Source organism: Cucumis sativus, chromosome 1, assembly GCF_000004075.3.
Source record: "Cucumis sativus cultivar 9930 chromosome 1, Cucumber_9930_V3, whole genome shotgun sequence".
NCBI classification, from domain to species: domain Eukaryota; kingdom Viridiplantae; phylum Streptophyta; class Magnoliopsida; order Cucurbitales; family Cucurbitaceae; genus Cucumis; species Cucumis sativus.
Genome location: NC_026655.2, coordinates 24335848 through 24359880, shown reverse-complemented (window position 1 = coordinate 24359880; position 24033 = coordinate 24335848). Strand labels below are relative to the sequence as shown.

Below are 24033 nucleotides of genomic sequence, written 5' to 3'. Positions count from 1 at the left end.
AAAGGATGATTTTGCTGTACGCACAAATAAAATCATGGAAACGACTTTCCGAGGAAACAAATTTCCATGAAGAACTTTATGCGAAATATGAGAGATCGAACCCCAAAATTTGAAGAAAAAATTCAAACTTATTGAAATGCGACGGCGCAAAATCGAAAATTTCACAATGAATCTATGAAGAACACTTACCGTAAAACCCTAGAAGCCAAAACCCTTCTTTATATAGAAGGCGCAAGAGAGCAAATATTTGAAATGACCATAATACCCCGGTTCCATTTTTGGTTGTTTTAAGTAAAACATACATATACATATACGTGTGTATTTGTACGTATTTATATATTTATATATATCTACCTACTTGACAGATTTTTTATAATGTTTTTAGAATAAGCTGGTTGTAAACAAAATAACACTATTTACAAAATACAATAAAAGAGACTTAAATATGCTATGAAAAATTTAATAGATTTTTTTTTGTTTTATAGGATCTCTCTTTCTCAAATTATAAATTTATCACTGATGTTACGTGAATGTCAGTGTTCTTTTTTCAGTATCGTGTGTAATTATCGTACTTCGTTTCTTTTCTTCTTCGTCATGTACAGTGGCATCCTTCAAAGTCTTAGGGAGCTCTATGAAGTTGGAAGGTTATGCCAAAAATTAGGATTTCATATGGAAGAATGAATCATTCATCTCTTGCCTACTTTTAATAACTCACATTATAAGGGAATATATGTTAACTCCTTTTTTCTTTTCCTGCAGAACTCATATAGAGTCAATTTCTCACATATTTTCGTAGTGCAAGTCTTCAAGGGAAACCTAAGACTATTTCCTCCCATCTTATGTTGGATTGTTTGTGTCTAGTAGGAGCAAGTAGGCTTGACCATGATCATTGCCAAACGAGATATACTTCAGAAATGAAATGTCTAACGTTGCATATTTCTAATAGGGATAACCTCAATGTGTTATGGATTTGGTAGAACAATCTGATAAGGTTCAATCTTTTGAGCTCTCCTTGTTCGATACCTTCTCCATCAAAGTGGTCTTCACTTGCGCTCGAAAGATCAAAGCTAAACGTGGATGCAACATGGTCATCAACAAGTGGTATAAGTAAAGGGATGCTAAGGGGCTGCAAATTCTTGGAGGGTTTATGTGTATTTGAGCATGAGTGGTCAAAGAAGAAGGAGAATATAATGCTTTGGAAGTCATTAAACTCCTAAAAAAATAACCATTTAGCGATTTCTCAATTCTCATAGTTCGCTTATTTAAAAAACAAAACCTAAAAAGACAACAATTTATGCAAATAAGAAAAATAAACAATCACTGTACCATAAATACTAATAATCAATCGTTTTTCCCATTCCATTTCATCAAAATATAAAATAAGACAAAGTAAATAATTTTTCATTTCAATTTCTCCTGTCCATAAGGAATTAAAACAAGAACTTGATCCATATGGGCATCAAAACATCAAGGGAAGAGAGTTCAAAGGCTTAAAATGTCTCTACAACATAATCACCACACAACTTTTGGTAGAACTCTATTTTTTTTCATGCAGCAGCTAACAGTGCCTCTTACCTTCATTTCCAACACAGACACAGGCGCATTAGTCAAAGCTAGAGTTCAAGAATTTCAGCAATTCATTTCTTTTGGTTTCCTCAGCTTTGTCTTCCTTTGATTTGTCAAGTTTCAACAAAATCTGCAAAATAATAATAACTAAAATGAAAAAGTGAACTACATAATCAAAAGTACTATACAAGTAGTTCTCTTCTCACCGAGAACTATTAAACTTTGCTAAACCTTTTTCAAAGTAATTCTTAAATACCCTAGACCTGGCAAGGGTACGAGTGACAAGGGCTTTTGGTCAAGGAAAAACTGTTCTAAGCCATGCCAAAAGAACTGGAAAACCATGGGCAAAAACAACTAAGAGATGGATCTATCACCTTTTTGCCAGAGACGGCACTTCGCCGTGTACCATCATCCTTCTCCCGTGCTAAAAACTGTTAAACAGATGAAGCAACTGCAAAATTTAGATAAGAGATGTTGAGAAAGAACGATATTTGAAAATAAACAATGGTGTGAAGGGAACCTTGGACAGCTGCACAGGGCTACTACTCTCCTCTGGTTGTTTCTATACATCGACTCCGAATGCCAGGACAAATCCGCATAACAAACCATTCAAGGCAAGTCAATCAACAGCCCGATCATCATGCCACAGACCCCAACTCCAATTTCAAAGAACCAATCAGTAAATAGTCATAGTATATTGTTAGACCACCCATCATACGCCAGTATAGTAGGAGAAAAAACAGGAAAGAGAAAAAGGACGAGGAGTTGGTTATGTAACCAACTGCAAGTGGGGACCACAAGGAAATGGAGTGCCGACGCACGATCACCATGGCAGGGGAGTGAGGGAGCAAATATAAATAGAGACGAGAAGGAAGGGAGAGGGCGGAGAATTTTGGTGATAAGAATCCTACTGTTATTCCTTGAGAGATAGGAAGGCAGCCGAGGGAGAGAGGGAGTCTTCGACAGGGAGCTTTTATTTTTCTTCTGTATTTTTCATTAGCCACAGTATTTCCTATATTGTATCCTTTTCCATTGCCAACTGAGAAGTCGGGTTCTATCATATATCTCAGATCATATCCAATTTAGAAACCCTTCCAGAAACAGAACAAACTGTAGACCATGCAGTCTAAATATTGCATGACAAAAAACAATAAGATAATTTGGTAAATAGATCAATACTTTCAGCTTTGGTCTAATGATTGCATGGTTTGCCTGACTGACTCAAAACTTTTAGCCTGAAAGCTTATATCTTCTTTGGATTATAAGTGGCTAAGGACTATTACACATGAGGATTGTGCCTCAATGATGCTTGGATTATTTATGCCTTATGCAATGATTAGAAGAATAATATTATGTGAATTTATACATGCGTAAGCTAGATTGACTTTATCACAACAAGTTCTGAAGTAATATGCCAAAAGGATTTAGATACAGGTAAAAACCACGCTACAAAGAGGTTATTTCAATGGCATTTCCAAGGTCATCGAAAGCACAGCATTAAAAGCAACAAAAAGAAACAAAAGTACACATTTATGAGAAAAAAGGTGGGAGGAGAGGGGAATAGTCCACAAACAGGAAAGTGGTCTACCTCTTTAGCTTTATGTTTACGCCTTTTATGGTGATGACTCCTACTTCGCTCCCTCTCCTTATCCTAAGGTGCAAAGAGAGAGAGAATAACAATAGCAAGGTGAAAATTCACAAGTGAAACTACAAAGCCACATAGAAAAAATGTTTACATAAAAACATCTACCTTCTTTGTTCTATCATTCTTCTTATGCCGCTTTGAGCGGCTTGATGTTTCAGGCTCACTTTCAGAAGAGCTATTGCTTCAACATGTATACATACAAGAACTGGTTAGAACTATCTTGGGTACATAAAATGTGCTTTGCAAAAAATAATTGACTAGAAAACCCAGTAACATCGCTCACTGAGACATAATCTTGAACAGTATAAATTAGGTTATAAATTAGGCCTGTTTGATGACTATTACATTTTTAGTTTTCTGTTTTTGAAATTTATGGTCGTTTATGGGGTAAAGTTTCCATTCTAATGGTTTTGTTTCTTATTTATTACTATTGAGAAAAACAAGTGTTTAGAACCCATTCTTAATTTTCATTTTCCATTTTTTATTGACTAAAAGAGGCAAACACATTTATGCCTCTTTTGTACCAGAGTAGGAAATACACGATGAGCCCCAAATTCTTAGCTTTTTTGTATAAAAAAAATCCATAAATTTCGAATTCTGAAACAGGCGATGAAGTTCTCATTCCAGGAAACTCTCACAAACAACTTAATCATAAGCGTATTAAATCACAAGACTTCCAATAAGAGAGGAAAAGCCAAAAAAGAACAAATCAAATAAGGCTCTCAACAGAGTTCCACAGAAAGCATTAAAAAATGACAAACTCAGAAAAATTAAATCTTTTTTCCGATAGGAACTCAGAATAACTAAATCACCCTATCTGTTTCAAACTCTAATGAACATCAGCAAAGGTATGAAAACATCATAATAAGAGAAGAAGTATTCAAATTACTGAGGTTACCGGGAGTAATCAGATTCGGAGTCGGTGGAAGAGAGAGAGTCGGAGGAGGAGCGGCGGTGCCTACGATGGCGTTTGGAATGAGAGCGAGACTTCTTTCGAATCCTAAGCGTGTCCCGATCTTTATCACGACGAGTTTTCCGGCGACGACGACGGCGAGAAGAAGAAGACGATGAATCAGAAGAATTGGATGTCGCAGCCGAAGATGTGGCCGCCATTGATCAGCAAATATATCACAAATTACAGCGAGGCTATATAAATCATCTGAAAATAAAAACAAAAATTACTCAGAAATCAAAGGAATCCATCCAGCTCAACACAAATTCAGTACAAACAAAACAAATCAAATCAGTGTCAATATTAGTTATAAACTTGACTAGCAATTTATATCGTTGCCAAGTATCCTTCCCTATGACTCAAATTGTTGGATCCACAACCTCCAAACATAGTAAAATCCAAAACGAAACCGCAAAAAACCAAAACGAAACCCTAAATCGAGCAGGTGACAGCGAAATTACACCAAAAAAAAGAAGAAGAGGAAAAGCTTAAAAGATTTATGAATGAGTAGAAACTGATTGAGTTTGAGTTTGAGGAAGAGGAAGATACCGGCGCCGGCGGGTAAGGTTCTCTACAGGTTTAGGAAACCCTGGGTGTAAGGTTATTAAGATTAAGAATGATGATCACCAATTTTTCTTTTTCATATATAATGTAAAGAAGATTACCTTTCTTTTTCATTTTTTAAATAAACATTATATACAAACTACTAAAAGTAAATTATATTCATTTTAAATCTACTCGACATTTTCATCATTATATTAAATCAATCTAACTTTATTTAAGTTTCTTTTGGTATTGACTAAAATTTGTTGAATTATTTTTTTGATCTCTATATGTAAATTTATTATTTCATTTCGTTTATTTTTTTATTTTTTAAGAAAAGCTTAATCATATCCAATCAATGGGACAAAATATTTACATAATTTTTTAATATTTTAGATTTTATTAATAATAAACAATAATATGTTATTGTAAATATTTTAATTTATTTTATTATTTTTAAAAATACCTAACATGTAATATCTATTTTATATTGATATTAATGTTGATTTGAAATATAATGTTTAGGATGTCATTCTTTCTATTTCTTGGTGGCTTGCAAAAACAATCTAATTTTTGTTTTCCAAAATGACAAACAACCCAAGATGTAAGAACGTTGCAAAATTTTCACTTTTGAATGTATAAATATGCTCTCACTATTCACTTTTTCATTTAGTAGTTTTGGGATTTCTATCACAAAGTAAAAAAAAAAAAATCAAGTATTTTTAAAGCTTTCTTTAAAAGTGAAAATGAACGTCTAAATTTGCAAATGCTTCTCACCATGTGGTTCTTCATTCAAGACCAAAGTTTTTTCTCCCTCTTGTTAGATTATATTATATTATGTTTCTACAAGTATAAATGGTTTGATAATAAGTTCAAAGAATAAAGTTTTGTGAAAGTCAATTTACCAATGAATTTGACATAAAGATATCAATATTTTCTTCAATGCCAACAAAAATTAATGAATTAAGAAAAATTCAATAGTCAATATAATTCAGAAGCAATTTTTTTTTTTTTTTTAATGTTTGGAGATGTGTTTTTCATTCTTTTTTTCATTCAATCTTAAAATGTATTGATAAATATTAAAATATAAGTACAAAAACCATATAAATTGTAAATTCTTTTTCCTTCTTCTGAAATTTAAGACTTTCTCTAATTATTTAAAAGCAAATAAGTAACAAAAGAAAAATGAAGAGAGAATCAATTGATTAGTGATTTATTATTAGGAAGAAAAATATTAAAAAAATGGTCCAAATTACTAAAAAAAAATGGAAGAATTGCAAACAAAATGAAAGATAAAAAAGAAAAAAAGGGAAAAAAAAAAAGAAAAAATCAAAATATTTTCTTCCAATGTATAGAATTTAGACCCACACAATGAACACACAACTTAAAGTCTTAAACCACATTAGAGAGAGAGACAGAAAATTTTAGAATAAAATGAAAATAAAAAAAGAAGATTGAGCCAAGCCATTCAGGCTGCGGCCGGCCACCCATTGTACATAACAATTCAATCAAAAAAATTATCAATGAGCCGCTGCCCCAGCACCGCCGGTCCTGGTCAGTCCAGAAACATAAGGAACTCCGGTGGGCTTAATCCATCTATCCCCCTTAAGGAACCGGCCAGGAGTAAAATCCACAGCATGTTGTGGTGTAATGTTCTTAATCCCTCTCCATTTCACCCTCTTTGATTTATCAGAACCTGGTCCATAATTATTATACTCTGTGTAAAAGCATGTCCTTAATCCCCAATCACCTGCCCATGGCAACCATCCTTCTGGCTGAATCAAATCACCAATGTATGATTCCATTATGATTGTTCTTGAATATTCCTTCCATGGTCTTCCAAGGAAGGATCGGAATTGCTTTTGTACCGGGACCAGGTCGGCATGGGGCTTGAACGAACAGTTTTGGATGATGAGTGCCGATGGTTGACGGCGCTCTTTGCGTCCGTGTGCTGTTACGATGCATTGTTGGTTTGGTAGCGGCTTGCGAACTAGGAAGGTGCAGCTTTGGAAGATGGCGGCTGCGTCGCCGAAGATGAAGTCGATGGTTCCTGAGACCGTGCAATCACGGTAGAATTGACGCATGGTGTGTACGTAGAGAGTGTCTTGGTAACCATGCATTTCGCAGTTGTAGAATACGGCTTTGTCTGCTTGGACTCGTAGTGCGACGGCTTGGTGCTTTTGTGGTCCTGCCGTGTTCTCGAACCCGATGTCTCTTGCCATGAAGTGCTCTGCTGTCACAGCTGTGTACAAAAGACAAGTCAGTCAGTCAATCAATTAATCTAAATCTAACTTCTCGTTGAATCAAATCATAAGAACTAACTTTTAAGCACACTTACCAACGGTTGCGGTTTTGAAAGTGGGTGTGCCATCGATAAAGTTCTTGTTACCGGTGATAATGGTCTTTTTGGGGCCATCACCAATGAGCATCAAGTGAGTGAGAGTTTTCTTAACTAGTACATATTCTTGATACACTCCGGCCTTGATATGAATCACATAAGTTGCATTGTTCTTTCTCTTTGGAACTTGGTCAATAGCCTCTTGAATGGTTTTGAATTGACCACTCCCATCCTTAGCCACCACAACATTGGGCTTCACTTTCGACCCTGCAGCTAGGAGTCGTCTCATCCCGGGATTCGCCCAGTCAGGATAATCATCATGCCCAAGAACTGGAATCTCGAGAAGTCGCCTTCGGCTAATCCCTGGAATCTGCAACTCTGACAACATCGACGAGATCTGCGACACCATCGCCAACCCGTTGCTACTCAACTTCATTGAAGTCTTCAATGCCTTCTTCATCTTCTCTGCTGCATTTCCTGTTGTGTTTGCGAACCCATCCAAGCAAGTTTCCTAAACCAAATACAGACACCATCGAACAAATTATCAACTTTAAGGTTAATCAGCTTAAATAGTTGACCAAGCTAGAAGTGCTAAGCCAAATCTTAATTTCAAACAAAACAAATAAATTAAATTTACCTGATAAGTAATTGTAGCACTGAGCCAAATCCTAATATCGATCAACATCTCATCGAGTTTACTAATATCAAACTCTCCGAGTTTGTTCATGGAGTATTTAAGCTCATCAATGGCGAAATCCATGAGCTCTTTACAACCAGCAAGGGCTTTGGAGGCTCTAGGATCTTTCTCAAGCTGATTCAAGGCGACAGATTTATTAGCAGCAGCTTGGATCAACTTCATGGCAGCCTTAAAACCAGCTTGAACCAATTCCTTTGGATCTGAAGAATTGTTGCCAGTAGCCTTAAGACTAGCAACACATTCTTGTTTGTAATCAGTAGGTTGACAAATGGCTTTAATAGCTTTCATTGAAGAAGATATTTCATGAGACTTATTTCCAGTAGCTGGATCACTTGTCTCATCCTGGTTTAGGTTAACACCAACCGTCACCGCCACCACCATAGCCACTAGTAACATTGACGACACACCAATGATGGCGTATCTTTTTTTGTTTTGAGAATCATCATCCTTATAACCCATTTTGTCCTAAACAAAAAAAAAAAAGGAAGAACTCTTCTTTTTCCTCTTTGAATGAGCAAAAAAGGGTTTTTTTTTTCTTTTTTCTTTTTATAAACTATCCCCCTTTAAGCAAAGAGAGGATGAAAATTAAATAAAAGAATGAACAAAAAGGGAAGGTTTTTTTTTTGGGGACCTTCCTCTTAGGATCCCCCTCTAGAGTGTGGGTTTGAAGAGATTGTTAGGAAATGAAGGATTTATAAAGGGAGAAGGTAATGAAGTAAAAAAGGAAAAAGGCTTTTTTGTTGTAACTGTCATCTAAACTTGTGGCTACAATGGGATAGAGAGACAGTCAAATAGGAGATGAGATACATAAAAAGGTTGAATTCGTTTTTATTTACTAAAAATGAGAGCTTTGTAATCAACCAATTTGTGAAGGGCTGCCCATCTCTTTAACTATCTCAAATATTTTAAAATCTTTTCTCCTTTTGTAATAAAAAATAGCAATCAGCAAATATTCTTCTATCACTAAATGTGATAATCAGTTCTATCATCTTAATTAAAGAGCTCACTAGAAAATCAAAAATGAGAATACTCACACACATATGTATGGTTTTGTATTTTTTCACGTGCATGCATGTGCATGTTTTCTATTATTACTACTAAGGTTGATGGTAGTTTTAAAAAATATTTCTCACTTTTATTCTTTTGGTTAGTTTCTTTATTTCAAGCTTATTTAGGTATCCAAATGTGATAATATTCAATTTATTTTTTAGAAATTAATATTATATCTCTAATAAAACAAAAAGAAGAAGACAAATAGAGTTGGATAAAATATAAAAACATGATAGCAATCATTATTAAAGAAATGACTGGAAAATATTCATATATATATAAAATGCTAATTATTTAGGAGATTAAGTAGTTAACTTATTATTTTTTGTCATTTAAGAATTTGAATGTTTGTAAGAAATATTCATAAAAGAATGACAGTTAACTATGAAATATAAAGATCATATAATATATTTAAATTATAATTTTGTGTCCGTGCTTAAATTTTAAATTTTTATTATTTAAAATAGTACAAATTTTAAATTTGCAAATCCAAAATGAAGAATTTTATAGGGTTGATCTAGAAAAGCACAATGAATAGAGATTTAAAATGAAAAACATGTTTTGGGTCATTTTCCTTTCTCATATCGGGTAGGAAAAAAAGTAAAAATATAATAAAAAATAATATGTAAGAAAAAATTTCATTCTACTCACATATATAACTAAAGAATAACAAAAGAATAATGGTTACAAAGAAATAAAAAAGAAGATAGTATTTACAAAAAAAAAAAAAAGTAGAAGATATTTGTATATATGATCTCGAACACGTAAAAGAAGAAATAAATCATGTCTCATTTCGCTTTTCTCTCCACCTAATGGCTTGTTTGCTTCAAGGTAGGATGTGGATACCATATAGTTATATTGAATAAATCGGTAGAAAATGTGTGTTAGAGAAATTTAAAAAGCTTTCTTGAATTTATTATCAAACAGATAAAAACTATTCCAACTCCTCGTGAAGGTAATTAGGGTAAGTAACAATTAGAGAAAAAGTTAAAAATCATCTACCCCTCATGCATTAAAGTTGAACGACAAAATTGCCAACAATAGACACAACAATTGTCATCATAAAGATTGATATTTGTTTAGCCACTAAGTCAAGGGTTCCACCCAATTTTTGAGATTGATTTCTTGTTCTTATACAAAAGCTTCTTTCAAAACATATTCACTACAAAAACGAACTGTTAAATTACCTTTGTTGATATTGTTTTTGACGAACAAAGATAAGAGTATGTTAAAGATTTTTTATTCATCTTTAGAGAACCCGTAATTTTGTTGTACACATACTTTTGTCACTTATATACATTAGCTTGAAAATCATCCTATTTAGGCCTTCGAGGGCATCACTAAAAGAAGAAAATTTTCATCTTTTCCATGATGTTTGTGTTGCTTGCTTTAGCTCTCGTGTAGTTTAATTTATTAAATTGTAAAATTATATGGATATGTTTTAGAGTGATTTTAGAAGATGTGATTCTACATAAATGATTTGAAAGTTTGAAAACTAAACCCATGTTTTTCAGACTTTGGAGACTAAAAGCCAAAAAGGCAAAAAGAAGGGTAGAAGTAAAGTCAATTGAGACAAAATTTAAATCTTTCAACAACAAGCAAGAATCACAAATCATATCTTGTAAGAAAACTTATTGTTGATATATTCATCATATTCTTAGATATTGCACATAGTTCTCATTTCCAACTATTTGGAAAGAAAAGCATGTCCAAGGATTCAAATTCCTAAACCTATAATAGGACAATATTTAATTAGTTACTCAATCCCAATGTGAACTTAATACCCGTCTTTGGCAACCATGTTCGACCGTCGATGAAGTGCTCGGAGGTGAAGAATCTAGCCATGGTAGGGTCTTGAATATTATGGTACCCAGGCCATTTGACTCGACCTGATAGGGATGCACCAGGTCCATAGTTTTTATACTCTCCATACCACAATGTGCCTAAAGCAAAATTGCCATACCACTCAAGCCATCCTCTAGGTTGTACCAAACCACTCATGTAAGTGTTCAAGAAGACAGTCCTTGAATATAGCTTCCATGGTCTTCCAAGATATGTTGGTTGAGTTGCATAAATAAAGCTGTCTTGGATTGAAAAACCTGTACTCTGGTGTGGAGATTTTCGACCTTGTGCGGTGATTGTGACCTTCTGGAGTGGGAGAGGAACTCTGGTGTAGATGTTGCATTTTTGGAATACTGCTGCCCCGTTGCCGAAAATGTAGTCTATGGTGCCGTATATGTTGCATTCCCTGTAAAATTGGCGGAGGGAGTGGACGTAAAGGGTGTCTTGATGACCTTCGAAGCTGCACCGGAAGAAGGCTGACTGATCAGAGTCGACACGGAGTGCCACTGCCTGATGGTTTTCTGGTCCAGCCGTGTTGCGAAATGTCATATCTCTTGCTATGAATCCCTTCCCAGAGACAGCTATAGCCAAAATGTTTATATAGGAAAACATGTCATTCTTAAGCCGAGTCAAAACAGCATCATGTATGATGCTACCTTTGTTTTTTCACGATTTAAACAAAAAACTTCCCTAAACGAGATGCACATTAAACTACTCACCAACAGTTGCAGTTCTGAAAGTAGTCCATCCCTGCAGAAAATTACGACTTCCGGTCACTATTGTTTCTCCGATACCATCTCCAATAAACATTATGTTCGTTTTCTTTCGCTTCATGTCGATATTTTCTTTGTAGACTCCCTTCTTCACATATATGATGTACCTTCTATTGCTATAACTTGGAGCTTCATTTACAGCTTCTGTGATAGAACGGAAATCTCCGCTTCCATCCAAAGCCACGATTGCATCAACGTGGACGTTACGTGGATGAGATTTCACAATCTTGTGCTCGCTATCCATCATCCAATCTGGAAACTCCGAACTTTTAGTTTTCTCCATCGTTTCATTCCGTGGGGGTTGAAATGGTAAGCTGTGTAATTGAGTGTACAATGCCAAGACATTGCTAATGAGCAGTGTAACTTGCTTCAAACTACCTCTAATGAAACCTACAATGTGCCTGTCTGTGCCTTCAAAGCCTTCAAGGCATGTGTCTTGGTTGCTGAGAGCGGCGCTTAGCCATGCTTTTAGATTCCCTTCGTCGGGAGCTTCGTTTTTGCCTGCACGAATCCTTTTCATCTCAGCTAATGACCATGCCAGCTCTGCCACAGAGAAATCAAGAAGCTCCTTGCAGTCCTCAATTGCCATTTCTTCACGGTAGCTAAACGAGAATGTGCTGAACTTTGTTATAGACTCTATGGCTCGTCTAGCTTCATTAATAGTTGCTCTAATTGCAGCACTCAAGACAGAATTTGGATTCGAGTTCACACTTCTTCCCATCTCAAGTTGTATGTTTGAAATGCATGAATTTCGATCTTCGATATCAGCACAAATCTGAGAAATCATGGACTGTGTAACATTATTTTGTTCATCTGGGTAAATAACATTAACATCAAAGCAGGAAACTTGTAACACAGGCAAAAAGATCAACATAAAAATATGAATGGCTAAAGAAACTCTTGACATGACTGAAAAGTAGAAAGAAGAAAGGAGATGGCTTAATCAGCTCCTTTTTTCTTTCCTCGTAAGTAAAATACTTTTGCAGATATATAACAAGAAAAAGCACTGGGAATTGATTGGATATAAAGTAAAGGGCAGTGAACTTTGATGATTTCACATTTTTTACCTTCTTTCTAACTTATATGCCTTTTCTCTTGACACGGTTCAAGTTATGCTTTCTTTTGAGGCAATGCTTCTCTTTATTCCTTCCGATTGGATTCTTCTCTAATGCCACAAGGATTCTCAATTTTCAAACCCCATAGTAAAGAATCAAACATTACCGAATCATACTCACTTCATCAACAAAAAGCCATTCTAGAAAAAACAAAACACTTGGTAGAAAGACGCCAAGTAATGAATCTATGCGTAAATGATTCCCGAAAGTTGAAGATTTAGGGCAAAATGCTTTCAAACTGTCTTTATTTCAGTCCCACAGCAACGAGGGAAACAAAATAATTCATATCAATTTATATGCGTCTAATACAAAGCAGTATCAAGAAAGCAAAGCTATTAAGAAGCTACCAAGTAAGGCACTTCTTCCATTGAATTTAATATGTACTTATTGAGCATGACAAACAAAGTATGCAGTATTGAGAAATCGTGAGCATGAAGCTGCTGGCTTCACAGTCAATCCCATCTAATCTTGCAACCCCAAGCATTCAGAATTTCAAGCGTCTCTGAGGAGAGCATAAACCTGAGAGATGCATGCAACTTAACTTTCTTGATCCGGAGGCAGCAGGTTCTAAGTGCAAGGTCGAAACCTCGTACCGAGACTTTGTTTAGGTTTACGAGCTTAACATCCTGAAGGCATGTTAGGTTCCCCATCATCATGCATAATCCCACATCCGAGACAGCACAAGAGCTCACATTTAACTGCCACAATCAAAAGAACAACTCAGGTATTGCTTGATCCATTTCAAGAAGCAAATACAAATCACATAACATACTTCATTCAGTCTTTGAGAATGCTTGAGGGAAGCTTCTTTTAAATGAATTACTTCTTCTATAAGGATTACGAAAAGAAAAAAATCTTATTAAATGCTTCCATTGAAAGCAATTTAAAGTATTCTCAAGTTCTAAAATAATTCCTGAATATGTAGCCATATATCATGAAAATTTAAAGTGTTTTCAAATAGTATATTGAATAAACAATCCCAATACTTTACACGCTACTTTCTGGAAGGTAGAGATTACGTAAGCAAATGAATGAATTCTCTCGCCATTAAAATTATATCCTCAAGTAGGTCAGCTATATTCACATGAGATCCATCAATTGATCACTATTATTGTAAATTCCCAATCCACTTTGTGCCTCTTTGGATAATTTCATAACATCAATAAAATAGTTTCTTATAAAAAAGACAATTTATAAGAAACAAATTCCCAATCACAAGTGGTAAATCTATGTACCTGTCGCAAATTATGAGCGTAAGAGGCAAGTGCCCAAAAACCAGCATCGTCGACATTTTGACATTGTTTCATATCCAAATCTACTAATCTCTTACAACCAGCTGCAACTGCTGTCAAACCGACACTTGTGACATTATGAAGCCCACGTATTTCTAAGACACAGAGTTCCTCGAGGTGGCCGATGTACCCCATCCCTCTATCCGTAAGCTTATTACAGTATGATAAGTTCAGTTTCATCAATTTCTTGCAACCACTTGATAAAGCTTCTAATCCGGCATCCCCAATACCCAGACAACTGCAATTCAAGAGTACATAAAATGATCATCTCATCTTTTTAGTAGTTATTATTCAAAAAGATCAGAAAATTTTCTGAACTCTCACGTTACCGGTACAAATCAAGTTCATGAATCCTTTTGCAGTTGAGACCAATCTTGATCAACCCTTTGTCTGTTATGTTTGTGCATAATCCTAGTTTCAAGGATAACAATTGTGAACATCTTGATAAACATTCAAGTCCTGTAAGAGAGATCGTAATCAAGTTGGCATAATGATTCACTGCAATAGGCAATAGGTATATAATATTATTTATCATAATTGAATCGTCAAACAGTTAGTTTGCAGTACCCTTGTCATTCACACCACAACAATCAGTAAGATCAAGCTCCTCTAGTGAGGGGCAGTTCAATGCAAGTTGATCGAGACTTCTTTCGGTGATCATGTTGCATGATTCTAACTTTAATGACATAAGTTTCAGGCAAGAGGTTGCTGTTTTAGATATTGCCGCATCAGTGATGGAGTGGCAACATGTTAAATTCAGAACTTTCAAGCTAATACAGCGAGAGATCAGCTGAATAATGTTTGCATCAGTCACTCCCAAGCATTTGCTCAACCCGAGTTCCACCAAATACTCGCAGTGGACGCTGATCACATTGAAAAACGTGCTTGAGAGTTGAGTACCATCAAGCCTAATTGCTTTTAGACATTTCAGGTTCTTCAGACTGTAAATAGAGTCTGTGGAAAGCTCCTAGAAGCAAAATCCAAAAGTTTAAGCTTCAGAACAGCGAAAGAAGGTGAATATGAAATCAGAAAAATGCAGCAGCATCTTACAGAGATGCAGTAGCTTGCATCAAGCTGCTCAAGACCATCGTGACCTCTTAAAATGGATGTTAAGCCATACGAACTAATGCCATCACACCTTGAAATATCAAGTTTCTACAACACATTCAAAATCACATAAGCTTGGATAATTAAATGTCACTACGCAAGCTGATCAACTTGCCAGTTTGCTCCAATTTAGGGAACGTATCATGCCAAAAAAGAACTATAATGCACTTGATCATAAGTACCTTTAGAAAAGGGCAGCCATGTTCAAGAAACTGCAAACCAGCATCGTCAACTGAAAGGCAGCCTGCCATAACCAAAGTCTCAAGCTTTGGCAAAGAAGATATTGAACGTAATGATTCATTTGTCACCTGTTATTAACCCAATATCGAGTTCAGTCGACAAATTTTCATCAGAATCATGTAATGCCAAAAGAAAAAATTTAGAACTGCTTGGGAAATGTTTATAAAATTTGTTAAAATTAAAATCCAATGAGAAATATGTGCCTGTGCTGATGTTTATAATATTTTTTGCCGTTCTAAACTCATTTCCTGATTTTTAAGAATAAATGCACTTGTTTGAATCGAGAAACACACTATTCCTAGATTTTCCTATCCAGTAATAAACACTACTTGAAAAGTGTCTTAAAGACAGTTGCCCATTTGCACGGAAAACCTTAATTACTTTCCAGTGTATCAATTTTCACTCAAAACAGTACTCCATTTCACGAATTGAACCTTAAACTATTTTCCATACTCCCATCGCTCATACTTTAAATTTGTATACTAACATTTGTGGACCCCACGTTATCTTTGATAAAGAATGAGTGGATATAGTATTGTAGTGCTAAAAACTTTCCCCTTAAACTCAGGCAAGTAGTAAGGCATTTACCTCAATATCGAAACTTGCAAATATCAATGACGAAAAATTTGTAATTTTAACTAGACGTAATAAATCTCGCTACATTCTTCACATATAATTTTAAGCAACAAATCAGAGCATAGCTTAAGTAGTAAAGACATAAAAGAGAAAGAATTTCCCACCTACATGTGTTCAACAAAAAAAAATAATAATAATAAAAAATAAATAAATAAATAAATAAACTACTAATTTTAACATGAACATCATAAAAGTAAAAAACTTTCTACTTTTAGTAACGTCAAAGCTGTTCATGCACACAATCAACCAAGAAACAAGAACCAAAAAGTACGAACACAGAAACCAAACCTTGAGATAAGAGAGATCAAGAAACCTCAAATTGAAGCACTTCTTACACAAAAGCTCAAGACCAAGATCAGAAACCTGCAAACACCACTTCAAGCTTAGCCTCTCCAATCTCCCACACCCAACAACAATCCTCGCCAAACCCACATCTGTAACCCCTAAACACTTATCCAATCTCACCTCCTTCAACCCTTCACAATTCGACACCGCCGCCGCTTCCCTATCCCCAAATCTCCAACTGTACGACATGTCGACCATTTCCAGCCCTGTGCAATGACTCGTCACTTTCTCCAACCCTATGTAGCTCAACCCCGCCGATCGCCTCAAAATCAATCTCCTCAGACTCGAAGACGCAAATCCCACAAAGATAGACACCGTCCCATCATTGATCCGTGAGCAAACCGAGAGATCCAATTCATCTATGTTTTCAAACTTCGCAATTAAGCTCAAGAGAAACTCAATCCGACGAACACGAAGAGCTTTACGAGAGATTAGATCGACGCGGTGGAAATCCTTGCAAACAAGTCGCCAGGACATGGAATCAGAGTGGTGGGTGAGAGATTGACGAACCCGGATAAGGATCTCGTCGGGGAAGTTGAGGAGAAGTGGAAATGGTGAAGGCATTTTGAGGGAAAAACTGATGAAACAAAAAAAAAAAAGAAACGAAAAAAGAAAGAGAGAAATGGGAAGAATATTTGAGAAACGAGTCTAAGTTGGAACGAAGAGGAAGAGGAGACGGAGACGGAGGAGAGGGTGGTGAGCCGATTTGGAGAGCGTTTGAATCTGACCCGACCCAGATTTTGGAACCCGATCCATCATTGTGTGTCTTGTGCGTTTCTTTCTCTTCTCTGTGATTTCTGGATTTCTTTGCGTTTCTGTGTAATGAGTTTTGTTTCTGAGGAAGGAAGATAAGATGAGATCCAGTACGGGCAGGACTAGGGGATGTTCGATGATTTATGACGTGGGAGGGTGTGATTGAGATATCATGAGTGGGAATTGTACGATATGGTGTAGAAGATTCTATTTATGGTTTTATATTAAAAATTACGGAAGTTGGAAATATTTGTACGTTAAGTGGGACCCGGAAGTATGCAACGACCGTACGGTAATATTCTTTCGTTATATAACGGAGAGAGAGAGGAAGCTGCTGCGCTGGCATCGGTGGGCCATAGCTGATGTGGCTATTATTATTATTATTATTATTATTATTTGTTTTTAGGTTTCCATAATTGGGAGATTTTTCTTTCTTTTAAGTACAAAATGAGTTTGCAAATTGACTTTGAAAAAGTTTGGTTTATTATTTATTATTAGGCAAAATATACTTTTGCTATTTTATGTTTGATGGTTGAAAAATATATATTTTTTTTTATTTTAATGAGTTTCAATTTAGTCTAAGATTAGAGAGGAGTTTCCCCATGTGTATTAGTATTATCAATTACACTAATACTACGATTTTTCTAATCCTAAAATTACTATAATACTTCTTCTCGCTCTCTTTTCTCTTCTATCTCACACCTCTTTACTCTAAATAAAGAAAAAGTATCTCAATTTTTCTTTAATTAAATACTTCTTTACATGTGTGAATGTTTATTAATTAATTTAAAATAATTTTGAAGTAAAATTCTAAATTTAATTTCCAAACGGATGGAAAAAGTAAGTTTTAATTAATTATAATTCGTTTTATTATTTTAAATTTGTTAACATTAATAAGTATTTCGTGAAAATTTGAGATTGACATGTAATCTAGAGACCAAATTGAAATAAAATTCAGATGTCAATGGTAAAATTGTAACATTTTGAAACCTATAGACTAAATTGAAATTAAACTCAATAAGAGCTTAATACGTAACCGTTTGAGACCTAGGGATTAAATAAAAACTATACACAATATTTGAGGACAAAAAAGGTAATTTTTCTAGTCTCTAAAATTTCAAAAGAAACATTTTTTAGTATCCAAGTTTTAAAAAATCTTTTAATGGATTCTTATGTGATTTGGTTGTTACTTAACCAATAACTCGTTTGAAAGTGATTTTGATAGGAATAAAATCACTTTTATCATCGTTAATATCACTTTCCTCTGGAATAAGCTATGCTTTTTCAATTTAATTCATATTATCGAAATTTCTTTAATTTTATTTGAACAAATTTAAATCAAATCCTTCAAACAAAATGTAAAAGATTGAAGTTGCAACACTATTTAATTAGATGAATCAGATGAATTTGAAACTGATGAATGGATGTATTAAAAAAGATCAAACATTAGGAATTAAACTATACATTTAGCCTAATCATGCAACTACAACTATTTATATATGGAAGTAGACGATGGTCAACCCAATAATTCATCATCCATGTGGTGCTACATTTAATAAATCTATCATCTAATCTGCCATTAAAGTTTATCAACAAACTCTCCAATTAAGTATAATACATTTAAATGATAGTTTCAAAAAGAAAAAGAACTACATATATTATTCTACTTTACAAATAAAATAACTACATAAGCTTAACTAACCTGCTTAATTTATACACCAATTGTTGGCTCTCTTCTTTCTCCCATTACATCACACTTCAAATTTAAAAAGGAAAATTGAGAAAGAAACCAAGCCAAGAAGTTGCTATGAGTTAAATCACCACAAACTGAACAGGCCCTTTCATCATTCATGATATTATTCCTTGCTTGTACAACTTATCTCCACCCTCAACAGGCAAGTAGCTCGATGCAGGCTGTCTCATGAGATGCTCGACACTGTTGGATGCCATCACAGTCTCGGCATTCCAATACCAAGGTCGAAGGTAAGGTGACGGAGTAGTTGAATTTTTTGAAGGGTGAAGCATTATGGAGCCCCAATCTCTGAGACCAATTTTTGTCTCCCTCAATCTCCTTCGGATTAGCAAGTTTCCAACGTCTTCTTTCTTCATTTCTGATATGCTTCTAAGGATCGAGACACAGATAAGGAGAGCCAACACAGCATCCTCTTCTGGCAATAACTCGATCACCAGCAACTTCCAGTTAAGAAGAGCAGTTGCTCTCCCAGTTGGGTCCTCATCAGTATATCGAATCATTGTTACAAACCCGTCATCATCTCCGCCTTCGTTTTCTTCCTCTTGTATGTTGCCATCGTGTTGTGGTTCTTTTACCTTTCTCCATACGTGATAGAGCTTTTGCCGACCTTTTAAGAGCCTTACCTGCAACGTCAAAACACAATCTGAATTCCGAAACCCAAAAATATTTTTGAACAAGATCCAATAAGGAATGACCACGTACAGATGATTCTGAAGCTGGATTTGTTAAGGAAAAGCTAAGCGATGGTTCTGTTGTTGAAGTATCCCATTGAATTATCAGTTCATCTCCAGTAGAAAAATTCCAAGCAGCTTTCAATTCTTCTAGCGGCTGTTTTGGTGTTGCTGTTCCTACCACTTTCTCTGTTCTAAATGCCAATATATGAATGAATGTTCAAAGTTTAACAAATGTGGCTATTTCAAGTCAAAAGCCAAGAGCCTAATTCTATCAAGAGACAGGATCTTCAGTCTTAGAAAGATTCGATTCATGTACGAATACACCATACCTGGGGATCTGCCAATGGAACCTGCAATATAGGACCAAGAGCCTTCTCGAATTTCTATAATTCTGTCCTCCCATTTCACAGGCAAAGGAGTTTCACCTCCTCTCCTCCAAAACCCCCCTCCAACCCTGCACATTTTATTCACATCGTCATATCAGTAAGATTTAGTAAAATAAACTGATAAATTGTTAACTGAGTGACAAACAACAATGAAATATTGATTAAATTATCACCTCATACGAATGACAAAACACTCTCTACCTCCATGGTCAAGTACAGTTCGAGACAGCCACCGGCCTTCTTGAGGCCGGTATTGGTTCATTCTAAGAACCACATCTGAAACCATTGCCCCCGAATCATCTGTCACTTTGTCTGGCACACATTTTAACAAGTACGGTGCCTGAACTGGTGGAGTTATAGAGGCAACTATCTTGAGATTGTGATTGAGTTGTCTTTCTAAAGTAAGAGAGGGTGCTCTAATCAAGTCATTCCACTTGAATGTGGTAGTTTCCTTAATGCTACTTCCTTTGAAACAATGGCCACTTGGATGCCGAAGCTCGAGTATGACTCCCTTGGTACCAAATTCACAACAGAGATGCCACGCTTTGTGCCATAGGTCATTGTTTAGGCTCGAGATTGGTTGATCAAGCTTAAACTCCCTATGGCATCTTAAGCTGCGTAGACGGAGAAATTCTTGAGAAACTTGTTGCAATGGCCGTTTTTGAGCTTTGTGCCACATAAACACACAAACCTGACGTCAAAGAACAAAATGATCTCAAATAACTCGTCTCGTCGTCTTCAATTTATTGTAAATTGCATTTTGTAACACAATTCAGCTTTCTATACAGAATGTACTTTTATCCACCGTGAAAAGTATGGAGAATCAAGAGAGAGTTAACCAACCTCGAGGATGAACCTAGATGTCATAGACTTGTACTTGGTGTTGACATCCAAGTGGGACGTTTCCAAGTAAACTAGAGGATTGGAAGTAACAACTCTTCCCAATTCCATGATTATCCCTCCTCCAGCTTTTTCGTAAGGTTGACCAAAGGTTCTATGCCACAGTTGCTTGGTTTCGTCCAGTTCCTTTGAATTCACGGTTTCCCCAAATCTCACCACCTTTGCCAAATCTCCCTGCATCTCCTTTACATCTTCTGCATAAACTGTTGGATAACTCTGGTTTACATATAACAAACATGAATGAAGCTTTGAACATAAAATGTTTCAAGTAAACACAGAAATCACAGCATTAATATCGACACTTTCAAGTTTCACCTGCCGTGATTTAAAGTTCATGTTCATTTCCGATTTCCTTCCTTTTCAATTCTCATCTATTCTAAAAGTGAGATGATTAAGCTTGGTGTATGGGAAAGATAAATATAGATGGCAATACAATAATACAGACATGGCTAGACTAATACAATCAAAATTCAAAAGCACTTGTACTTAGAGAAGCTGCAAGCATACAAAAATCTACTCATTCAATGGCACACCATTTCTTGTTCTTTTTTCTTTTTCCTTTGAATAACAAAAATATCATAGAGCATCAACCTGATGGGTAAGCCACATGAGGAGAATATCTGAGGCCGGCACGAAGGAAGAACATTCATCAGAAAACCTCTGCAACATATACAGAAACCCTTTGTATCTTTGCTTGGCTGCAATAAGGTAAACGATTTCTGACCTAAACGGTTCAGAAAACTTTGAATATAAGTTCCTTTGCCTCTTTACTTCTTCCAAAAGTTCCTGATTTTCAACAGTAATTACATCTCTCAAACTTGAACTTTCTTCAAGTTCAAAGGATTGGGTTGGGTACTTCTTGACCCATATCTCTTTGCACCTCATGTAAGCATACTCTTCATTCTCTTCATCAAAAATTGATGGCTTTCCAATAATCTTAGAGAATCTTGTCTCACAGTAATGTTTGTAACCAACCTGAAAGAAGTATATTATTAACCTTACATACTTGGCTTGACCAGAGAGAGTACAAAAAATGGGGGAAAGAAAGAAAAAGAAAAAACCCAATGAAAGTTCCCACTATCAAAAGTCTAAAACCAAACATCAAAGCAACTAAAACACCAAATCAAAATTCTCAAGAGAAAAGCACTTAAATAGTTCCTTCATGAGAAAACACTTCGTACCATAAAAAAAAAGCACTTTAAAAAATCTAAAATCAAACCTCAAAACTTGACATAAATCACTTTCTACCCAAATTCTTATAAGTAATAATTACATTCCCAAAAACAGAAGAGTTTTGAAATAGTTTAAATACTTTTTCATATTCAAAATCACCAGGAAACTCAAACTCGTCTTTTTTAGTTTGATTTTACACTTTCAAATACAATTTTCGTATAATCAAAATTAATTTTGAATAAAATACTTCTGAACCTGAAAGAAGTGTTTTTTTTTCTTTTTTTTTTTTTTGACAATTACAAAATCACTCCCAAATATTAGATTGCATCCATCAAAACCAATCCAAAGGCTGTGATATTCACTCAAGAAACAAATAGAAGTCAAGCCTAACCGGATTCAGTGTGTGACAGAACCAAACCCATTCAACATCCAACGGAGGAAGAATCATAGGAGGAGAAGACCCAGCAACCATTAGATCAGAAATCAACGGCATCCAAAGCTCCTCATATCTAAAACAAAATTCCAAAATCTCTCTTAGCATTGAATGCAAAAAACCCAAAAGAGGCTCCACAGTCCACATAGTTAATTGATTAGATAGCATTAAATTTGAATAAAACAGTATAATCAGGATTTGACCTTCTGATAGCTTCAGTGATAGTGGGCTCAGAGTGGAGCCAGTGTGAATCGGCGACGGTTCGGAGAAAGCCGAGATTTCGCCGGACAGCTGAAATAATGTCGAGGCCGATTCGGGTGGTACTGAATTCGGAGATGTCGCCGAGACTTCTCGCCGAGATGGAGGCCGAACCGAGCCGGTCCGACGACATGGTTTTGGTGGAAGAAGAAGAAAAATGATGGGAAGGAAAATGGTGGAGAATAATAATATAATACGAGAATGTAATGAAAAGCACTTTCTTTCTTCTCAAGTGGTGGGCTCTATCTAACGTGACTTGATACTTTCTGCTTCTTTCATAAATCATCAAATTTGGTGACAAAACCACTTTTCCTTTTTTCTTCTTGATTTTAAATTTATTTTCTATGGGGATTTGAGTGATTTTTACTCATATAAATAAAAATATCTAGACTAGGGTTGGTCACGTGATCAATTTGAATTACGCGTTTTGAGTCTGAAATGTAATATTAAACTTATTTTGCCTACTTTGCATAGTGTTTCTCAAATTTTGCTAACTTTTAGAAATGTTTCTTAATATTTGGAAACGAAAAATGAAAATGGTTATCAAACATATACGTTTCTTAAAAAATAAGAAATAGAAACATGAACGTTATCAAATAATTAACTCGTAATTTATCAATTTTTAGAAACGTTATTTAAAGTTCGAGAATGAAAAATGAAATAATGGTTATAAAATAAGTTTATTTCTTAAAGAATGAAAAATAAAAAACAAGAAACATGAACGTTATCAAACAGACTCAAATTATATTACACAAAACACACATGTTTTGAAAAACTAAATACTAAAAACGAATGATTTTGTAAATCGTAAGAACTTGTTTTGTGTTTTCTATAATATATAATTATTAAGAAAAATTTAAATAATTTAGTAGAAAGTTGAGATAAAATAGACTTAATGTAAAAAAAAAATGGTAATCGCTGATTTTCTATATTAAATTGTAAAACTCTTCTAATTCTTTTCGCAAGAAAACTTTAATTCAAAGACATAGCTACCATAAATTTGATACAAAATAAAAGGATACGATAAATCTTTGTTTATTTTTTTCGGTAGTGAACGAAGTTCTTCCATTCATTCTATCCTAGTCATTGGTACATATCACTGATACGGAAAAAAATTTATACTTTCTTTTGTCCCAGTCCATGGTCTAAACAAGTTGCACATACACCCTAGTACATGTTCCTCGACGCTGAGGGCATCCCCGAAATACACTTTTTCAATCTAACTATTTAGTTGATGCATGACACTCTTCATTAGTTGTATATGTCATGCATCAACTAACTATTTAAATTTAAATACTACATCAGTTCTTGTACTTTGTACACGTAAAATACTTTCAACTTTTGTTTGTTAGTACCCTTTCCTTCTAGTCATGCTCCATTATGAATTTTATTACTTGTCCTTTTTCGCTTTCCTTGTCTCATCTTTTACCATTTTACTCTCACATGATCTTAAAATTTATCCTCAACAAATTTTAATCATCTTCCCATCCTTCATAATTTGCCTAAAATAGTTCCATCTATGCATCATCTATAAACCCTAATTTCTTCTCAATGTCATTTGG

The 24033-nt window shown here is 35.0% G+C and overlaps 5 protein-coding genes across 11 annotated transcripts; all 5 read right to left on the bottom strand.

The window, feature by feature from the left end:
* Positions 1 to 1328: 1328 nt before the first annotated feature.
* Positions 1329 to 4872, bottom strand: LOC101203942 (NKAP family protein). 4 transcript variants are annotated; one of them, XR_970169.2, is made up of 7 exons: positions 4713 to 4768; positions 4110 to 4370; positions 3317 to 3386; positions 3155 to 3217; positions 2087 to 2222; positions 1941 to 1997; positions 1329 to 1696 (listed from the first exon to the last, which is right to left on the bottom strand). XR_970169.2 is itself a non-coding variant. In XM_031882462.1 (7 exons), exons 2-7 carry the CDS (start codon positions 4322 to 4324, stop codon positions 1604 to 1606), a joined length of 546 nt encoding a protein of 181 aa, XP_031738322.1. In that variant the 5' UTR covers positions 4325 to 4370; positions 4713 to 4872; the 3' UTR covers positions 1329 to 1603. The 4 variants fall into 4 exon arrangements, 2 of the variants coding, with proteins under 2 accessions (XP_031738322.1, XP_011659818.1); XM_031882462.1 differs by having other exon boundaries at positions 2087 to 2128; positions 3317 to 3392; positions 4713 to 4872; XM_011661516.2 differs by having other exon boundaries at positions 2087 to 2128; positions 4713 to 4871.
* Positions 4873 to 6027: 1155 nt separating this feature from the next.
* On the bottom strand, positions 6028 to 8392 carry LOC101207393 (putative pectinesterase/pectinesterase inhibitor 28). Its single transcript, XM_004135727.3, has 3 exons — positions 7682 to 8392; positions 7045 to 7555; positions 6028 to 6948 (listed from the first exon to the last, which is right to left on the bottom strand). The coding sequence occupies exons 1-3, from the start codon at positions 8198 to 8200 to the stop codon at positions 6227 to 6229; spliced, it is 1752 nt and encodes a 583-aa protein (XP_004135775.1). The 5' UTR covers positions 8201 to 8392; the 3' UTR covers positions 6028 to 6226.
* A 1966-nt stretch (positions 8393 to 10358) lies between these two features.
* On the bottom strand, positions 10359 to 12607 carry LOC101202977 (putative pectinesterase/pectinesterase inhibitor 22). Of its 2 annotated transcripts, XM_011661512.2 has the most exons (3): positions 12474 to 12607; positions 11353 to 12181; positions 10359 to 11214 (listed from the first exon to the last, which is right to left on the bottom strand). In XM_011661512.2, exons 2-3 carry the CDS (start codon positions 12125 to 12127, stop codon positions 10544 to 10546), a joined length of 1446 nt encoding a protein of 481 aa, XP_011659814.1. In that variant the 5' UTR covers positions 12128 to 12181; positions 12474 to 12607; the 3' UTR covers positions 10359 to 10543. The 2 variants fall into 2 exon arrangements, with proteins under 2 accessions (XP_011659814.1, XP_004135600.1); XM_004135552.3 differs by lacking the exon at positions 12474 to 12607 and having other exon boundaries at positions 11353 to 12450.
* Positions 12608 to 12737: 130 nt separating this feature from the next.
* On the bottom strand, positions 12738 to 17041 carry LOC101222297 (F-box/LRR-repeat protein 3). 2 transcript variants are annotated; one of them, XM_004135547.3, is made up of 7 exons: positions 16085 to 17036; positions 15103 to 15228; positions 14864 to 14968; positions 14381 to 14780; positions 14143 to 14272; positions 13757 to 14051; positions 12738 to 13219 (listed from the first exon to the last, which is right to left on the bottom strand). In XM_004135547.3, the coding sequence occupies exons 1-7, from the start codon at positions 16703 to 16705 to the stop codon at positions 12974 to 12976; spliced, it is 1923 nt and encodes a 640-aa protein (XP_004135595.1). In that variant the 5' UTR covers positions 16706 to 17036; the 3' UTR covers positions 12738 to 12973. The 2 variants fall into 2 exon arrangements, with proteins under 2 accessions (XP_004135595.1, XP_031741386.1); XM_031885526.1 differs by lacking the exon at positions 12738 to 13219 and adding an exon at positions 13240 to 13349 and having other exon boundaries at positions 16085 to 17041.
* A 1378-nt stretch (positions 17042 to 18419) lies between these two features.
* On the bottom strand, positions 18420 to 22741 carry LOC101207151 (glycine-rich domain-containing protein 1). 2 transcript variants are annotated; one of them, XM_011661511.2, is made up of 8 exons: positions 22417 to 22719; positions 22172 to 22289; positions 21199 to 21582; positions 20551 to 20823; positions 19881 to 20398; positions 19651 to 19775; positions 19350 to 19507; positions 18420 to 19270 (listed from the first exon to the last, which is right to left on the bottom strand). In XM_011661511.2, exons 1-8 carry the CDS (start codon positions 22602 to 22604, stop codon positions 18743 to 18745), a joined length of 2292 nt encoding a protein of 763 aa, XP_011659813.1. In that variant the 5' UTR covers positions 22605 to 22719; the 3' UTR covers positions 18420 to 18742. The 2 variants fall into 2 exon arrangements, with proteins under 2 accessions (XP_011659813.1, XP_031735958.1); XM_031880098.1 differs by lacking the exon at positions 18420 to 19270 and having other exon boundaries at positions 19356 to 19512; positions 22417 to 22741.
* Between the last annotated feature and the right edge of the window lie 1292 nt (positions 22742 to 24033).